The sequence below is a fragment of the Haliotis cracherodii genome, unplaced genomic scaffold (genome assembly GCF_022045235.1).
Source record: "Haliotis cracherodii isolate W230 unplaced genomic scaffold, xgHalCrac1.p SCAF_8, whole genome shotgun sequence".
NCBI classification, from domain to species: Eukaryota; Metazoa; Mollusca; class Gastropoda; order Lepetellida; family Haliotidae; genus Haliotis; species Haliotis cracherodii.
In genome coordinates this window covers 5,089,410-5,109,502 of record NW_027266341.1, presented here as the reverse complement: position 1 = coordinate 5,109,502, position 20,093 = coordinate 5,089,410, and the positions used below count along the sequence as shown (strand labels likewise).

The 20,093-nt window shown below is 38.6% G+C and overlaps 1 protein-coding gene across 1 annotated transcript; it reads right to left on the bottom strand.

Moving 5' to 3' along the window:
* Positions 1 to 2,815: 2,815 nt before the first annotated feature.
* LOC139449921 (NEDD4 family-interacting protein 1-like) lies at positions 2,816 to 16,076 on the bottom strand. Its single transcript, XM_071231531.1, has 7 exons — positions 15,940 to 16,076; positions 13,193 to 13,289; positions 10,789 to 10,919; positions 7,639 to 7,702; positions 6,409 to 6,533; positions 5,882 to 5,948; positions 2,816 to 5,264 (listed from the first exon to the last, which is right to left on the bottom strand). The coding sequence occupies exons 1-7, from the start codon at positions 15,964 to 15,966 to the stop codon at positions 5,167 to 5,169; spliced, it is 609 nt and encodes a 202-aa protein (XP_071087632.1). The 5' UTR covers positions 15,967 to 16,076; the 3' UTR covers positions 2,816 to 5,166.
* Between the last annotated feature and the right edge of the window lie 4,017 nt (positions 16,077 to 20,093).

The window sequence follows — 20,093 nt, the reverse complement described above, 5'->3', positions numbered from 1 at the left end:
ATTCATTGTATGTGTAGGTATTTTGCATATTTTAACCATGTATTTATTTCCACAGGACCTCCGTTCATTTAATCATATGTATTAAACAACTGACATCCGAACATCAACCTGCATTTGTGTGACGAAAGCCCAAAGTAATGCTTTTGCTAGATGTCTTCCACTTTCATGAAGCCCGTGAGCATTGCATGGTGCCGACAAACCGAGAATCAGGGCAAATATGGATGGGATTTGACCCCATAAACATCAAATACCGACATGTCAGCAAATTGAAGCACCTATGTCCCCAAATGTGGGATAAAAAGTAAGGAAAACCTCCCTTACTTTGGTTAAATGGTGGAGTTCTGAGCTTGTGTTATGTGTATATTTTGGTATTTCAGACTCCATTCAGTTCCTGGCACTGCCATCCTAAATTATCCAAAGGAATTATTTATCCTATCTAGAATACGATAAATGTCTTGGACTCATTCGCACCTTGTTTTATAAGTGACGTCACCATTTCCAGGTCTTATCCCTCATCAACAGTGATAGTCTGTCTTACAGACCCTGATACAAATATAAATCAAATAGAGCCCATGCAAGTCTAATGTTTGGCAAGTCACTAAAATTTCAAAACACAATGAGTTGTAACGAATCATGACAAATGTGTGTCAATACGATAAGGGAGGTAACTCTAAATATTTTTCTTTCCCTATTCCTCCAACCATCATTGTTTTTCTTTTCCTTCCTTCTTCATGTTATAAGGTCAAATATTTGTAAATGCCACAAAAATGAAGTATGGCCTGATTTGGCTGATTGGATATTGGGGTGAGGTGGGGTGGGGATACGCACCTTTTTTCATACACCTTGCTTCAAGGCCACTTTCATGTGTGTTTCAGCTTGTTTTAAGCTATGTCAGTCCACTTTCATGTGTGTTTCAAACCTATGTCAGCCACTTTCATGTGTTTCAGCTCCTTGTTTCAACCTGTCACTCCACTTTCATGTGTTTCAGTTCCTTGTTTCAACCTGTGTCAGTCCACTTTCATGTGTTTCAACTTGTCCGTCCACTTTCATGTGTTTCAACCTATGTCAGCCACTTTCATATGTTTCAGTTCCTTGTTTCAACCTATTTCAGTCCACTTTCATGTGTGTTTTAGCTCCTTGTTTCAACCTATTTCAGTCCACTTTTATGTGTTTCAGCTCCTTGTTTCAAATATGTCAGTCCACTTTCATGTGTTTCAGTTCCTTGTTTCAACCTGTGTCAGTCCACTTTCATGTGTGTTTCAGTTCCTTGTTTCAACCTATTTCAGTCCACTTTCATGTGTGTTTCAACACCTTGTTTCAACCCATTTCAGTCCACTTTCATGTGTTTCAACACCTTGTTTCAACCCATTTCAGTCCACTTTCATGTGTTTCATTTCTTTGTTTTAATCTGTCACCCCACTTTCATGTGTGTTTCAGCTCCTTGTTTCAATCCGTTGGTCCACTTTCATGTGTGTATCAACCTGTCCGTCCACTTGCATGTGTTTCAGTTCCTTGTTTCAACCTATTTCAGTCCACTTTCATGTGTGTTTCAGCCCCTTGTTTCAACCTATGTCAGTCTACTTGCTTGTGTTTCACTTCACAACTTGTGTTGTGAGGATACACCTTTTCGAATTGCTGTATCAGTCATACCCTGAGACCGAGATTGTCGATCCTGCTTTCAATCTCTGGTTTGCCTCATGACACTATCAATGAAGAGCAGTCACAATGCAGGTGCAATATTGCCAAGTGTGGTGCTATCCAAAAATCACTCACTGCAGGTTTAGGGGTGGTAGGGTAACCTAGTGTTACAGTGTTCGCTCGACACGGGAGGCCCAGGTTTGATTCCCGACATGAGTGGAATGTGGGAAGCCCATTTCTGATGTCCCCCGTCGTGATATTGCTGGAATATTGCTAAAAGCATCGTAAAACCATACTCACTCACTCATTGCAGGTTTATCCTGTGGGGATTCTGCGAGGTGGTGGAATATTGCCATGACAGATAAACTATATTCATATGAAACATTAGGGTGTTCTTCAACTTCTTTTGAGTAGTATATATATACAGGGTTTAATCTAGATCTGCTTATGGCCGATATTCCACCCCATGTCTACCTTTCATATTTATTCCAATTACAAAGAAACAAATGGAAAACCCAAATGTATTGTATGATACCCACTGCTGCCAGTGATTTCTTAAAGTGAGGCCCTACTGAGATGGCTGAAGGAACATGTTCACTCGCAGCATATTAAACAGTTTTTGATAAGGTGCCACAGACTTTAGAACAAATCTCAGACACTACCTATTGGCATGCAGTATTTTAAGGTAGTTTCAACTGCTTTTCAAGAAGGATGTTGTGAGTTGGGTATACCACCGCTTTTAACAGTATCCCATGTCATGTCAACAGTCATCTCATGGTGTGTTAGCTCAATGTGGGAGGAAAGCCTCCCAAGAGATGCAGGTCTCAGATGTTTGCTACTTTGGTGAAAACCATGAGCACGGATATTGTGTTGACAAACTAAGAAACATAATAGGGGCGAACCTACAATCATAGTTTCTGGCATGTCCAGGGATGGACAATAAGAGAGTTTGTAGACATATCAGCTTCAGTGGCGATTTGGCTATCAAATCAGAAGTTTCAAATCACACTAACCATAAGTTGCTTGTAACCTACTCTAACCCGGAACCCCCACGGGGCAGATCATATCAGGGTACCTCTGGCATCCAGCCAACTCAACATGATCAAGTTCTGACCAGAGCAATACTGATTGTGGAAATATAGTGTAATCCACCACACACAAAAACATAGCCATGGTGAACATTTTAGTATTATTTATTCTCCGATAGAAATGGACAAAACTGACAGAAACTGAAGCACATAGTACACCATCACTACCACACCCACATTCCAAATTAATATTTCAATCATCTGAAACAAAACATAAAGGCATTTTAGAATAAAAAATTATTTTAAGAAAAAAGATTTGAATTTGTGTCAACTCAAACTGTTGCAATGAAAACTAATGGCTAATTATGTATCACTGTTCCAATTATTTCATGTTATTCCTCTGAATAAAAATAATCTGCTGTCTTCAAAACAAATTCTTTCAGGTGAAATAAGGAAAAACAGATTAGCAGATAGCAACAGTGGTTTTGATGTACATCCCCACTACAGTGAGAGAAGGATCTTGCCTCTTTGTTCACCTTAGCAGGAGAGAAAACACCACTGTCATAAACCCCACCCAAGCACGAATATGGTAGTGACTACAGAAGGGGGTAATTAACTCAGAGAAAACAAGGCTTTAGTAAATGAAATCAATTTATGGACCAAACTTTCCTTGAAAAGATGGTCTTATAAGTAAACCCAGTGTATGATCAATGCTGCTTCCTTTTTTTCAATCGTTGTCTGAGATATCTTTAACATCAACTGTGAATATGAAACATATTCTAACATTTTGATCCGGATGTATGAGAATATTGAGGTTCCTAATCCCAAATTTCTTTTTGAGTGAGGAGATTAACTGTTTTGCTGCTTGTAACATTTCTGGATCAACATCGCACATCAGTAGACATTAATAATGAGCATCACACACTGCACCGAGACAAACCCAAATACTTGTCTTCAGAATGAGAACACTTGGACCACAGTTGCCTCTCATGAGCAACTTAACCTTTTAACAACCGAAAAAACATTTTTTCACCTCTCATATATCCTAAATTCTATAAAAACATGAATATTGCTATGACTTGAATGAACATTCCTTGGTGGGTTTTACCCATGGTATCGAGACCCCATTATCTTCTGTGGTCTTGAGTGAGTGAATAATGTTTATAGCCGCATCAACAATAACACAACTGTCACAGCTGCTGTGGTCTAAGACACAGACAACAGTACATTCACAGCCAATACATTACCAAAATAACACACAAAAGAAAGATACATGTGTATTTAGTTTGCATTACATCTTATATGTCAATGCATAATCATACGTCTCTTGAAAGTTCAATCCTCGATGATAACACTATTTCACTAAATTCAAATACCATCTATCGAACATTTCATAAAAAGCAATGGTATTTTGTTATACATAAAGCTATATCAAACTTGAAATGGATAATTTTCAATGTAATACTGCTTTGCACAATATATGTTCCTGCAAAAGGCTCGTATATTTTGTCATTTTGCCAAGACGTTAATACAAGTGCTGTATTTGGGACTTAATTTCATCTCTAGTCAACACAACACTGTTAATCTTCCTAATGGGACTAAAATTATGAACATTCTATTTGAATTGTCTTGTTAAGCAAGTGTATCTACAAAAACTTTGACTTGAGTGCATAAAAAAAAGAGCTACGCGTGTCACTTTATGTATTTACAAATATCCCACAAATATATAACAAATGTATACATCCATGAAAGACCAATATCTCAGCTTTCACACACGCTGAAAGCATCGACTACTTTCAAAGCAGAAATTTAAGTCTCATATAATCAAAACAATATATACAAACTGTTAAAAGCCCTTTAACTCCGAAACAGGGAATCACATTCAGCTGAATGCAGGAGACTACTCTACACGAATTGAGTATTGGAAAATACCTCCACCTGACCATTACGGTAGCTGAAGGCATCATAAACTTAAGCCTAGAATTAACGAAAAATGTTGTTCATGTTTTCTTAGACACCGACACACTTCCTTCAATAAACACTGAAACAGATATTACACATGCCCTTGACAGCATAATGAAATGTATGTCTGTATAGGTGATCAAAACAAGCTAACTTCATGACAGTACACATTCAACTTTAGGCAGTATCTATTTCAGGTGTAGCACACTTAAATTAAAACTATACACAACAACCACATGTACACAATAACATTATACAAGGATTACCTTATCATGATTACCAACTGAAAGTTACTATCAATCCCTCATTCAAATGTGGTAATGGCTTTCAATTGAAAAATGAATAATATCATTGATCAAGCGTATAGTTTTCTCAATTCAATTAACACTGGATCTGCACTCACAATAGATATCTGTTCTCATTGTAATCAATCTAAGGATCTTTTTTTACATGGAATAACTATCCTTGGTACCAGCACTGTTGTGAGTGCAAATCCTGTATCACGTCCCGTGAATGCCTGTTTGTGTGCAGAAGTGATCTAAATGAGGCGGTATTGTCGGATGTGACCAGCCACCCGATTCCACTCATATTTGACCCGCACATACTGGATTGAACCTCGGATGAACAGCAGAAATCCTGAAATTGTAGAAAATGTCATTAAATTATCAATCCCATTGCATGTGAATTCTCTTGTCATCTGAATGACATCATGTTTAACATTGGCTAATATATGAGTAGAAGGTCACACTCACACAGGGTAGCATTGCTTCCCTGTAGTCACAGATGATGAAAAATGAATTCCACAAATCCTCGACGGTCACATTAATGTATGGTGTGGAGTGAAATGGAGGTTAACGTCGCAGTCAAAGAGTTTGGCCCTTCTATAGCGACACATGGTGTGTGTGCGTGTGGCTCATTGTACTAGTTCAGACTAATGCCGGTTTTTCGTGCTTGCCTAAGAGATACCCCACTCCAGAGACTTTATACTGACTCTGAGCGAGTCCTTGTCTTCACTCCTTATTGCCGAACACCAGACAAGATAACATCAAGTGCCATCTTTTAATGTCTTTTGGTATGATGCAGGCGAGGACTGAACCACAGATATTGCAACTCTCCGCTAGAACTCTGAGAAGGTCGCTTCTTATGACAAGCATAGGTTGATGGGAACAAAATCAGTTTACTTTCTACATGACAGTCTCTGGATAGACAATAGAGAGATGTATCTACCACTATATTGAGATGTGTGCACTCACCGCAGATGACAAGGATCCACCACAACCATGAGTCTCCAGATGCGAAGTCCTGCGCCCAGTTATTGTGCTGTAACAGAGTTATGTCCCTTTAGTGGATATTGAAGAAGCTTCACATGATGTCAGGAAGCGGGAAAAACTCCTCTCATAAACGAAACATGTCAATATCCAATCAATGCACTGTTCTCATCTAACAGTTGTAATCTCTTCAGCAAGATTTTTCAGCCATACTGTCAAACCATTACATCCCGACTGACTTATTTCATCAACCAAGTGATACCATGTAACATGACCATGGTTTATACAAACTTGAAATTTCAGACTTTTTCAAGGCTATAATAAAAAATTCAAAGCTGAAGGTGAAAACCAGTGTGCTTCCATTTTACAAATCTGACATCTGATCGATGTTCATGTTCATGCAGAGATCTTGTACCAGAAATAAATCTGATATTAATGACATTATTAAAATATAGCATGTCCCTTTAACATAACATTTGTTTTAAAAAGTCTTGTTTTTGTGTGTGACATACCTTGACTATGGCGACCCACTTGACAATGGAGAGTCCCAGGCCGGCCAAAGCACCACAGCGGCCTGCCACAGTGTTTGAAATACACAGGGACAGGAGGAAGCCGATCCAGTTGAACAGGAAGGCAACTGACAACATCAACATGGCCACACTGAGGTTGAAATACAACATTCTCCCAAAATTCCTTCACTTATATGGATATACATTACTAAAATGTCATCATTATGTCAGCTATGTGGTTCTCAATCAGCAGTTTCAGCTCTAACCTTTGTCACTGCTGGCCTATATTTAAGTACAATGTTGTTAAATATTAATGATCAATAACATTAATGACCTACTTTATTGTTGACATACACAAAATAATCAAAAGTCTTTTCACAAATCTAGTTTCTCAACTACCATAACATATAAAAAAACACATCCTTTTGTTCATCATGTTCATAAAATGATTGACACTGATTTGAATAGATAGATTCTGACTTCTTTGATAGGCATTTAGAAGTTGGAGTACTAAGTAAGGATAAGAATTTATGGATGAACAACTTCTTTATTACGATTAAGAGCTACATTTTGGTGAAGGTTCTAAGACCGTTATCAAGCAAGTGATTTACACAATGTGGTTGGCAAGTATATATACAAGTAGGAGGCAATGTTTATACAGTAGAGTAGATATTGTTATACTGGAGTAGAGAACCTACACCGAAACTTCGCTCTTAAATGTAACAAGAGTTTGCCACTAACGTGGCTATAACCCCCGCCCCTGTTGCAGAATTTATGACATAATTAAATCTAAACAAACCCTAACCTTTTTTAACCTAAGTGGAACTTGTCATGGAAATAGTAAAAATAAGATGATTTTGGAACCTAAGTCCCTACCCTCACAGAACCTAAGTCCATCTTGTTGCCATGGAAACATAAAAAAATAAAAAATTCTAAAATTTCTCAATAGCAAAAGGCACCAGCTCAGCATGTACCTGACAGACCTGCAAAGTTTGATGAAAAAATATTGAACGGTTTATGAGTTATGCTCCGGGAACGAAACGTGACAGACGGACGGAGCCCGTTTCTATATCCCCCGCCAACTTCGTTGGGCGGGGGATAATAAAGAAGTTGTTCATCCATAAATTCTTATCCTTAAATAGATTCTGATTGAAAGAAACAAAGGGTCTGTTTCAATGGGTTTCTGCAGATAATCAGCAAGGTAAAATATGTTCACAGAACAATATTACTCACTGACAAAAGTACAGATGAACATGCCATCCGTTCCAATTGTCATGTCCGTGAATCGGTCCTGAGTCTGAAACAAAAAAGTTTGCTGTGAAAGAAAGCCATCATCTGAGCTGCTAACTGAGACACCAGGAGACGAGAGTATATGCAGGGATTTATCTGGGAGTGCCCTTGGCAGACAAATAGGGAAAATATGATACTTTTGCAAATTGTAAAGTTTACATTAGACTGTGTATTTTATTCATATCGTATCACACATTATGGATTTCGTTTGACTGAGTAAAGTTTCCAGCTTTTTGCCCGAACACATCTCAGCATCACCATGGTCACCACCCAAACAAATGGGTGACATACTGTAATCCTGTGCGTCGTGACCTATCACTAACCAATCACCTGACTGGCCCTGCCAGATCATTCTCTTTCTGCGAGCTGTCAGGCTAGAGAAACTATGATGTGGGGATGGAGGGGAGAGCACAGTGCACGTGAGACAGGATAAGCATTATAAATATACAATTTAATGGAAAACTTACAAATTTTTAAACTTATCCTATCTCAGACTATGCTCTTTTCCCACGATTGGTCGGTGGGGAGCAGATAGCCTGTATTGACTACAAACGTGAAATGTACATGAGGAAGCTGGTGCAAACAATAAGCTATAACACTGTCTAGTATCGTAAGGACAAGAACTTGTGAATGGGTAAAAACACCATAACATGAGATTTTGATATTGAAGACTGGCGTCATGACAGACAAAGTGTCTGACCTCCACTGGGTACTCAGTCTGGGAACCCAAATAAGGACAATAAACAAAAGAGAGGACGTTCCAATGGTTATTTTGTATGTACAGGATACAGAGTACTGGCCTTTAATAGCTGATACAAGGAAGAACAGTTGAGTGTCATCAAAAAATCTGAGAAATTGAACATAAATTGGGGAATTTTTACGGTCATTTGCTGCAGCCTTTGGGCCGAATATCCGCCTCTGAGCAACTCCAGATAAATCCCTGCTATTGCTGTCTAGAACTGGAGTTTCAGATACCTTCAGTAACCTAGAATGAGGGTGTAATAACAGGGAGCTGTACTGGGTGTGGTGGGGGTGGGGGTGGATGTAGGGGACATTTCACATCCTTTTCTAGCTGTTTAAGTTTCCACTGGTGATGTCAAATATTTCAAAGCCAGCCCTGCACTGACATTTGACAGTGAAACTTCGCATTTCATCCAAAATAACTATTACTAGAACAATTTTATCAATATAAATGCCAACTATATCTAATTTCCTTATCCATACTATATATTTTCTGCAAATAAAGTTCAAATAAGCCTCACCTCGCCATACAGATGGGATATATGAATTAGCATTGACTTTGAATGTTACTACAGGGGGATCTCCTTATTGACGGCAATATATGGTAAACCCAATATGACAAATGCCAAGACATCTGTTATTGGTGGCAATGTGAAAATGAAGGTAGACTTACATCGAAATTAAGAAGTTGATTGAAGAAAACAACATTAAAGTCGTAAAAAGTTCACTCGACTCCTTAGAGTGATGAAGAGGCAAAAGCTAGCAAAACGTTCAACAGAAAAGATCAAGTTCCAGTATGGCTCCATTTCTATATCCAAATACATTGTAATAATATTCAAGAATACAAGTGTCACAATGTCATTTATGGATTCATCTGCAGATAACTCTCTTGCTACATGATGTCACCACACACTCTTAGAGAAAACAATACTTCATATTATATATCTCAAAAGCAGAGTTACCAATGGCAGCAAAATTCAAGGCATCGTCATCCCACTTTAAGCATGTTAAAGCCTTTTCAATTCAAGATTTAACAAGCATGAAATACTCATATCCCCCGCCAATATTACATGTCCAGTTGTATGCAATGCATTAGCTCCCGTGAACTATGTTCACTGAACCTTTTTGTAAATGGCGTAATTGCAGCACTAAATATATTTCTAAAATTCATAAACAGCAAAAGGCAACACTTCAGCATGTGTCTGATAGATGTGGAAAATTTCATCCGGAGTCGAGCCCTACCCTTATTGTTTTCTAAGTCCAACTTGTTGCTATGGAAACATAAAATATAAATATTTCTAAAATTCCTAAATAGCAAAAGGCACCAGTGCAGTATGTGGCTGGTAAACATGCAAAGTTTTTTTAGAAAGTATTGAACGGGTTTTGAGTTATGCTCCAGAAACAAACTCTACCCTACAGAACCTAAGTCCAACTTGTTGCCAAGGAAACATAAAAAAAATAAAATATTTTAAAAATTCCTAAAGAGCAAAAGGAACCAGTTCAGTATGTGCCTGGTAGACAGGCAAAGTTTGGTAAGAAAGTATTAAACAGTTTTTGAGTTACGCTCCGGAAATGAACACCACCCTCATAGAACTAAGTCCAACTTGTTGCCACGGAAACTTAAAAAAAATAAAAATTCCTAAATAGCAAAGTCTGTTCAGCATGAACATGACATGAAAAGTTTCGTAGAAAAATATTTAACGGCTTCTGAGTTATGCTCCGGAAACGATTTTGGGACGCAGACACACAGACCCAATTTACTATCCCTTGCCAACTTCTTTGGGGTGGGGGATAATATAAAATATGAGGCTTTCTCAAGACTGAAGTGCTAAATTCAAGTCTTTCTAAGCCTGCGCAAACCTTGAACATGTTGAAGCATGTTGATACAGCCATTACAGGCACGTGTTCTCTATGTTATATTTGCTGTTCAGGAAAGAATGAGTGAGTGAATGCTGTTTAACCCTGCAGTCATTAATATTTCAACATTATCACAGCAGCCTAGTAATAATGTCCTCTGGACCAGACAATCCAGGGACGGACAGCTTAAGCAATGATCCCCACTATCAGAGCAAGATGACATGCAATCAGCCATACAACCCAATGCTCTTAAGCGGGCTCTTATGGCAATTGACCGAGTGAGTGAGCACTAGTCCAGTAAAAAACCCACAGGAGACACCAGAAATCGGCTTCACACATTATACCCATGTGGGTCAATCGAACCTGAACCACTAGGCTATCCCCCTGGCCCTTGTAGGTCAAACGCAAGATAGATAGCACCAAAGTTTCCTCAGAATGTAAATGGGGCTATTGTGGTTGGAGGGACCTATTCTATCAGCTATTGCTGTAACGTACAGGGTCTCTCTGTCCTTCTTCGTCCAGCCTCTGGATCTCCTCCTGCTTTGTCCTCTCCGCCTCCTCGTAGGATGGTAGAGTTGTGGCATCCACGTAGGATGGCAGCTTAGTCTCCCCATACACAGCAGGATCTGAAAACAGAACAAGATGCAGGTCTCAACATCAAATACATACTGGAAACAGAAACAATGTTGTATCAAGTCCAGATGATCTAAATTCATTGTCCTACTGTAACACCCAATTCAGCATAATTCAAGCAAAGCAAATAGTCCCGTAGAACTAATTTACACAAGGGTACAAAGTAGTCCATATCTGCCACAATGGTGGAAAATACTTGTCTTAAATAAATATATGACAATTGTCATTGAAACTCAAAATAAATCACAAAACAATCAAACAGCACCTGTTCATCACTAGACCTATCTATGCGCCAAGTTTGGTGAAGAAATACTGTATTCGACATAATAAGTGCCCAGGGCACTCTCAACATTAGAAATAGGGGGCTCTTATTAGAATAATATTTTGGTGAAGAAAAAAAACAGAGTTGAAAGATAAATATCGTGGTTTATGGTGACAGCCTGAAATGTTTATGTACAATAGATATATTTTCCCAGAATTTAATTGTCCATAATTAAGGGTGCATATAACACACAAGTGTGTATTATATGCAAATAAATAAGTCTTGTGTACATTTATTAATTGGAAGTGGTGCTAATTGGGATTGTTCACCAGCCAATATATCACCAAATATCACCGTGGACGCTTATTAGAGTGGGGCACTTATTACGTCAAATATGGTATTGTACCTCTTTCAAGATCTGCTCCAGAAACAAGCACTACTGCTATTTCCAACCTAAGCCAAAAGTGTAACCATGGAAACTCATAAAATTATTTTTTTTAAACTTCCATTCTATCAAAAGGCACCAGTCCACCACTAGACCTATCTACAGTAATCTATGTGCCATGTTGGCTGAAGAAATATTGTGTTTTTCTGCTCCGGAAACAACATCTTGCATGAACAGGACAATGTCCATTTTTAATACCCCTGCAAATCCCGTTGTGTGAGTAAGAAGCTACTTGTCTAAATAATTAGAACAGGGTCTATCTATTTGTGCTTCCAGCGGACCTTAAATATTATGTCCTTGGCATGACTTAGGGGACCCCAACAATATGTTTAGGCCTTAAGACTCGACAACACACGGACAAGTTGTACATATCCAAGGCTGTAAGATCTCCCTGTACATCAGATACTGTGTCTTCAGTATATTAACATGAGAACTGTGTCAGGAGTCCATGCATGCATTTATCTAAAATGTCCTTGGTAGACAAATTGAGAACATAATGGTGTTCAAAATTAGGATTTTCTTAAACTTGATAGGTATGTTAACATTTCATTTAATGCAAAAATGTCGAAATAAACAATAAAGTTTCACCTTGTTAAGTGGTCCTATTATGCAAGTCATCTTTGCAAAGCAATAACTAGTTATTTCTGTAGGAAAATGATGTGGCAAATTACATTTCCAAGATGGGAATTTTTGCTGACATTTTCTACACTTTTATAAAAGTTATACCAAACAATCTAACTTAACCATATGTTCATTGTGTCCATGATTATAGCAAAAAAATATTTCTGTGTTTATGTTGATAGTAGATCCAAACATGCATGATAAACATAATTACTTTGAGCCTTGTTGAGACAGGGGCCTGGGCCAAAGTGTACAACTCTATATACCATGAATGAAACCTTTTATAAAGACACAACATCTGATGGCCACAGAGCTTTTGTACACAAAGGTACACTGTCACAGTAACACATGGCTATAACATACACAAACATAATCATGGCAATGCACAAACAGCGTCAAGCAAGTGAAGTATTGTATTTTAATTCAGGAGGGACTATCGGGTAGTTGTTTTTTCACCAGATCTAGTTATTTTACATAAACCACTAGGTAGGAATGAGCTGTGGAGCAGTTGGATATGACCAATGACGTCTAGCACTGATTAACAGTTATAACGAACTGTTTCTATTTCTGAGTCCTAACTGCTTGACCATGTTTACTATACATTATCAAATACAATTCATGAGTGTAACCATGGTCACAAACCTAGTATAATGAATTAACAGATAGCATATGATGTTTCACCCCACACTGATCAAAGAAAAAAATCAATATTTTCTTACATGAGTAACAGACTGGTCAGTGTAGGGTCACCATCAGGGCGAATCAAACAATGTAACGTAATTATTTCATAATCACCACTAATTATGTCTTATTTCATTTCATGAAATGCATCACAAAGTACACAATGAAAACTGAGCATGACATGATTAATGGAAAATAAGAATGAAATCAACTGAACAAGCTGACCCGACATAATTCCATTGTCATCAAACACTCACCTGACTGAGATACAGTATTTTCCTGATATGGGGGAGGAGGGATTACCATCGCCATGGCAACTGGCTGGGCTGGAAGTTGTTCCTCCTCACCAACCAACTAGAACAAGGAAAGGTGATGATTATTGATGGACAAAATGTCTCACTTTACATGTTGTTGCGGAGCATTGATTATATACCAGTTGTTTGTAAGCAGGTAAGAAGTTAGAATGTTAATGAGTTCTGTTTCCAAAATATAAGTATTGAAAACATACAAGACCCTTTTAACAGTTTTTAATTTTTGTAAATAGAAGGTATCAAATTCTTTCAAGAGTAACTAAGCATTGATGATAAGCAGAGCTTCAGATAAGCTGGGTATCTGCGTGAAATACGCATCAGAAATGCAGAAATACACAGTAAAATATAATCCAAGCGTATCAAATACGCAACGAACATTACAGATACGCTACAAAAATAAAACTTGTGCGTATCATCAAAATATTGTGAAGTAACCCTGCGTATTCGATTAGCAAATCAGCAACTTATTTTTAAATTATAAACGGGCATTCCGTCAACCTTGCCAAACTCCACGGTGACAGTTACATCATGACCATTTGCCATCACACTTTCTTGTGGAAGTATCGTGGTATTTTTGAGTCCTATAAAGCTCTCGAACCCACACGACACCAGTTTGCAGGGACTAGATGAATAGTGTTTTTAAATATTTAACTTAAATACCCACATGTGTAAAAACTAGTGGGTAACAGAAATTTGAATACGCAGATAGAATTACTGATACCCAATGATTTTAAAATGCATGGGTAAAATACCCACAACACCTAAAGCTTATCTGGAGCTCTGATAAGTGTGCTATAACTGGCTTCTCAACCAAACGAACAGCTGAGGGTTCACCTCATATCACAGTATTATACACTAATGCACGTGTAATATCAATATCAGGGTACATCTCCAACACATTTACCATCATTAGTGCAGTTGTTGTATCTGCTGTACATATTTATTTTATTCTGTTGTTTATGGAAACAAATTTAAACGTTGAACCCAAAGTGTTTTCAAGAACTTGTCTACTTCAAAATAAAAAAACAAACATCACCTCAATATCGTATGTATAAAATACCACCAAATATGTTGATGATTATGTTCAGACTACCTTAGAAGGAAAGATTAACAAACAATGATGTTTTGTGGAATATAATGGGCAGAGCGTGGATGATGCAGACGGAGGCGATAAGTATTTTGGCTCCCGCTGTAGCTAGCAGGCAGCTAAAGTATCTTACACACACAAGCATGGTGTTAAACTAAATCCCCCAACTGCACCATGCCCACTGTACCAAATTTATTGAAATAATATAACAGCAATAAGAACGATACATTTATAAACAACTTGATAAGATTATGTACAATGTTGTTCTTCACTGTGGAGAAGGCACAACCTGAATTGGGGTGGTTTTGGGTGGGGGGTGGAGAGGTGAAATCGCTAATCGCGGGATGCCTTGTGTTGTAGGACGACTTGAAGGTTGGGGAGTAAAAGTTGTGACGTCATAAGACCAAGGGCAGTGACGTCATGGGAGAAATGACGTATGGTTGCTATGGGGAGTATTTATAGCATTGTTTAACGGGGTATTGTGAAAAGTGAATGTTTGCAAACAAATGGTAAATGGGGATAGTTACTAGTATTTATTATGTGGAGCTGACCATAAACAGATTTAGCTAAATAAAGCTAAATCTTATTATAGGGCCAATTTTTACATTATGAAATAGTTTGTGATAGTGTGCTGAAAGGGTATTACTTGATTTACCATACTATGATCTGTGTTTATCCGTGACATGATCACTGATGGATCTAGCCCACACAAAACATGGATATTACCACAGATTGGCACATAATATCCCTAAATAACAACTTCTATGTTCGGGCTAAATTCATTCACTTTTGAGGCCACCAGAATCTGGAATTCGCTGCCAAAAGATTTTCGAAAAGCTAAATCATATAGATATTTCTTCAGACTTCCTCGGAAATAGTCAGACCCCACCCAAATGCTCTCTATAATATAAATATTACAAAGGATTCTCCACTATGATTTCGCTTTAACTATATAAGTGTAAAAATGTTTCAGCTTCTATGTAGGCCTACATGTCAGCATCCTAGTTGATTATATACTTCTTCTCTTAAACTGTTCAGAATGAGTGCTCCAATGAGCAAATGTTTTATTCTTACCTGTAATAACTGATGTTAAAGAAAATTTCTTCTGTTTTGGATAGTGACGATAAAAGACAACACAGTCTAGTAGTCTCAAAAGGTTTTTGTCTCAGACTGAGTGACAGGAAAAAAAGGATCATAGGCTGCTGCATTAATAGCAAAATTCGGAAACGTTCCCAACTTAAATATCGTAAATTATTCATCGTTATACTCCGATTATTTACGAGATATATTCCGAATGACATATTTTACTCCGATCTGTTATCCCTGACCTGCCCAAACTCGGGTTTGTACACATTCACATTGTTTCGGTACCTAACTTATTTGAAAATGCATTGTCACCATGTTAAGGTCAAATACAGCAAGCAACGAAGCACATAAGGTGATGCCTAGTCAAAGATAAACAGATCGAGATAAACAGTCTGAACCATGTCAAATGGGTTTTCTGACTTGTCACAAATGTGGATAGGCCTACCACATCGAAAGAAATCCAAAGTCATATCCGCTAAATCTTCATTACATTACTTTGGTGTCGTGAAATACAACTTACCACTTCATATCTAACATTTCGTTCCATTTTGAAAATGGATCTCGATTTCCTTGATCCGTAAATATTACTTCAAGATTGACGATGTTCGTCAGACTGCCGAAGTACAAACAAATATGGCGACAAGCACCTGCCCTGTTACCTTTGTAACGAGCCTTTTGATTGGTTATTGTATACAGTTTCACACCCTGTTGCGCATGAGCTTCCTAAACTTCCGGCCCAGCTCTCAACAAACTGGCATGACGAAGCACGTGAACATATCTTATCATATGTTGATATTTAATCATTTATAAGCGGTCCAGCCAGTTTGCAAAATATCTCAGAGATGGAATTATTACAAAGTTACAAATGTAAATGAAATCGCATCAATTAGATACAATATATGCTTCGCTTGTGATGAAACCCAAGGGCGAAAGCAGTATGAAATGGAGATTTTTTTAGGACTTGTGTAGACTATATATATATATATATATATATATATATATATATATATATATATATATAGTGATAGTATAAGTATAGGCGATGTCGGCCTTGGACTGAGCCATTATCAATTGATGATATGAAATTGCTTCGCAAATGGGCTGTTATAGTAAAGAGAATTTCAGGTGTGTACAAGGAAGAACTTTAAGACGTGAAATGTTAATGGAAGCTTGTTTTGACAATATTTGCTTTTAACATGCTTAAAGCAAAATGCTTTGTTGGGTGAACTGGAATTTACTCATGTTTTTTAAATTCATGCTGTTTTGAAGGAAATACATTGGACATAAAAATAGTGAAAACATTTTAATCGTTGGTGTAATTATTTTGGATTGGTCTCTCGATCAGTGTTGGGTGAGTTGCTTAATGAGGTGAATATATTTGCAGTGTCTGTACAAAACTACAAGTACACAATTTTGTTTTCGCCATCATGCCAATAGAAGCCAGTCATTTAGTTGTTGTTGGGCTAACCAGTGGATCTTTTCGATAGTTGAGATATATCCTAACATCAACACGTACGTGAGAGCATTATTACTTAAGAACAAAGATCTATAAGGAAGTGACTGTGAGTTAAAAAAAATACTTAATTCAAACTTTATATCATACATAACAGTAACATGGGTGGGTGCTTCAAATACTAGTTTTATTTTGGTAACGCTGACTAGGTGTTCTGGTTATTAGGTGCCTCACTCTAAAGAGAGTGGGTTCGAATCAAGGATAGGCCTCAACCCCAAAACGTACCAGAATTTGTACTTTACTAAGAAGTGGAGGGAGGTGAAAATGGGGTTTAACGTCGCCTTCAAGATTATTGCACTTATAAAGCGACGTGCATGCACGTGTGTGTGGCTGCTTGTACTAGTCCGGACTTATGTCGACTGAGTCCGAGCCGACCAGCCCTTTTTAACCCCTTATTGCCGAGTGCTAGGCAGAGTAGGCCTTTATTACAGAATAAAAGAGTCTTGAAGTCTTGAAGCTAGGCAGAGTAACAACAAGTACCATCTTTGAACGTCTTTTGGTTTAACGCGGCTGGGGATCAAACCCTCCCACGAACGCCCTACCACTAGATCACGGATACTGTCCTGTACTAAGAAAATGTAATTCCAAATATAACATTTGTTACATTTGACCTCTTTCTAAAATGCATTGTGTATTCATAGCTTTCGGCCATAGGAGCCGTGCCAATTTGCGCTTGTCAGAAGGGTACACAAAGTACGTGATCTAGACTACCACTTGTTGGACTTCAATTTGTGTGTAAGCCTCCGTGGCTGTAATGTCAGATCGATGACTTTATATGCTGGCGATTAGTGCCTCACTCTGATTTGTTTGTTGTTTAACGCCGCACTCAGCAATATTCCAGCTATATGACCCCGGTCTGTAAATAATCGAGTCTGGACCAGACAATCCAGTGACTCATAATATGGGCATCGATCCACTCAATTGGGATTCGACCACATGCATTAACCAAGTCAGCGAGCCTGACCACACGATCCCTTGAGTCGCCACTTTCGACAAGCATAGTTGCGTCTTTCGACAAGCGTGGGTAGCTGAAGACCTATTCTAAACCGGATCATCACGGGTGCCTCACTCTGAGAGTGTGGGACTCTACTCAATGAACTTTTTAAAAAGAAATTAATCAACTAGCTTTACGCCAGTATAACTTCTTAATAAAACCAGGACAAGTAATGGTAAAGCATCTGGTGGCACCACTATCCCAAGTGTATTTGAAACTATCAGTCCCTCAAAGGATCTACCCATATATATAAAACGTCAATGCAATGGAACAACCAGCCCCGACCATCCGTCAAAACAGTCTCCACTGGGTATTAAAGGCAAAACAGCTGTGAAAACTACACGGACGGATCACTGAAAATCAGCTGACACTTGGCGCCCGCAAACGGGACAAACAGGCAAACGGAAGTTTACGAAAGCTGATTGGCAGAATTTGAATACTATGTGATGTGATGAGTTGAAATCTGATACTTTCATTCATGTCTTGGATCAGATTAAACCTTCTTAAAAATCGATATCCACACAGAATACATACTGGAGGTGAAGGTAATCTAACAAGATAAATACAAGAGCTGGAAACATTTGGTTTACAAAATATATTCACGCACTTCGCTTATGCCCCCTTCACATATACAGATTTTTCTTACCGAGTCCTTACGGATCGCGCAAATTCACGGATCCTTACGCTTTGGCCACATTTACGACCGATTTGAGAGTTGTTTCTAGCTAATTACGGTTTATTACGATGTATTTACGGCAAAATTCAACGAGATATTACGAGTTGTCACGGATAACTAAGAGCAACTTACGGGCATTTTACGAGCTTTTTACGGATTGTTACGAGTATATTACGGAATGTTACTATTTATCGAAGCTTTTACGTGTTTGTTACGACCCATTTACGTGTTGTTATGAATCGTTACGAGTTTCTTACGAGTACTTACGAGTACTTACGATTTTTTGCCCAAAAATATATAGATTTTGCAAATCTCAATGTATCATCATTCGACAACTGACATCCAGAGAGACAACATGGCATATGAGAGAAACGGATTGCAGTGATATATATTCAACTAGCCCAGAAGGAAGAGGACGAGGCCAGCAGCTACCAGATATTCCTCGACCGATATTGTAGAGTAGATATGCAGAGATGTGACTTCTATGACTTCTTAAACAACTGAAAATGAAGTGTTCCATTTTGCAGCTTTTATACCTTTCCCCAAATCGTAAACAATACTTGAGAATAAGTAAAGTGTACGTATCTATTCGTAAAGTACTCGTAATAACTCGTAACAATCCGTAAAGCCATCGTAACACGACCCGAATAAAATTGTAAACAACACGGAGGCACGCGTAATAATCCGTAAATAACCCGTAAACAAATCGTAAACTAACCGTAACAAATCATAGTCACGAGTCATTTACGGACTCTTGCGAGCAGTTTACGGATGGTTACGTGTTGTTGCAGGCGGTTTACGACACTTACGGATTGTTACGAGTTATTTACGAAAGAATCAATCCGTGGACAATCGTAAGATGATTTTTGACATGTCAAAAAAATTGCCTCTCCTTTCACGGTTCCTTAAGAGTGTCCGCGAGTTGTGACGAGTTATTTACGGATACCAGCGAGTTATTTACGGATGCTTGCTACTGGCTACAAGTTGGCGACCCGTAAGGACTCGTAAAACAAATCCGTGTATGTGTAAGGGTCGCAGTGGGCCCATCCTACCACCCATCTAGGTGAAGTAAGGGTCGAGGTGGACCCACCCTACCACCCATCTAGGTGAAGTAAGGGTCGAGGTGGACCCACCCTACCACCCATCTAGGTGAAGTAAGGGTCGAGGTGGACCCACCCTACCACCCATCTTGGTGAAGTAAGGGTCGAGGTGGGCCCACCCTACCACCCATCTCGGTGAAGTAAGGGTCGAAGTGGACCCACCCTACCACCCATCTTGGTGAAGAAAGGGGCGAGGTGGACCCACGCTACCACCCATCTTGGTGAAGTAAGGGTCGAAGTGGACCCACGCTACCACCCATCTAGGTGAAGTAAGGGTCGAGGTGGACCCACGCTACCACCCATCTAGGTGAAGTAAGGGTCGAGGTGGACCCACGCTACCACCCATCTTGGTGAAGTAAGGGTCGAGGTGGACCCACGCTACCACCCATCT

What these genes read in the sequence shown, in the direction of transcription:
- LOC139449921 (XM_071231531.1), bottom strand. Translation starts at nt 15,966, where the DNA reads ATGGAACGAAATGTTAGATATGAAGTG. An exon ending in GAAATGTTAGATATGAAGTG is followed by an intron (nt 13,290 to 15,939) that starts GTAAGTTGTATT and finishes TCCTTGTTCTAG; the next exon opens with TTGGTTGGTGAGGAGGAACA. An exon ending in GTGGATCCTTGTCATCTGCG is followed by an intron (nt 5,265 to 5,881) that starts GTGAGTGCACAC and finishes CTACAATTTCAG; the next exon opens with GATTTCTGCTGTTCATCCGA.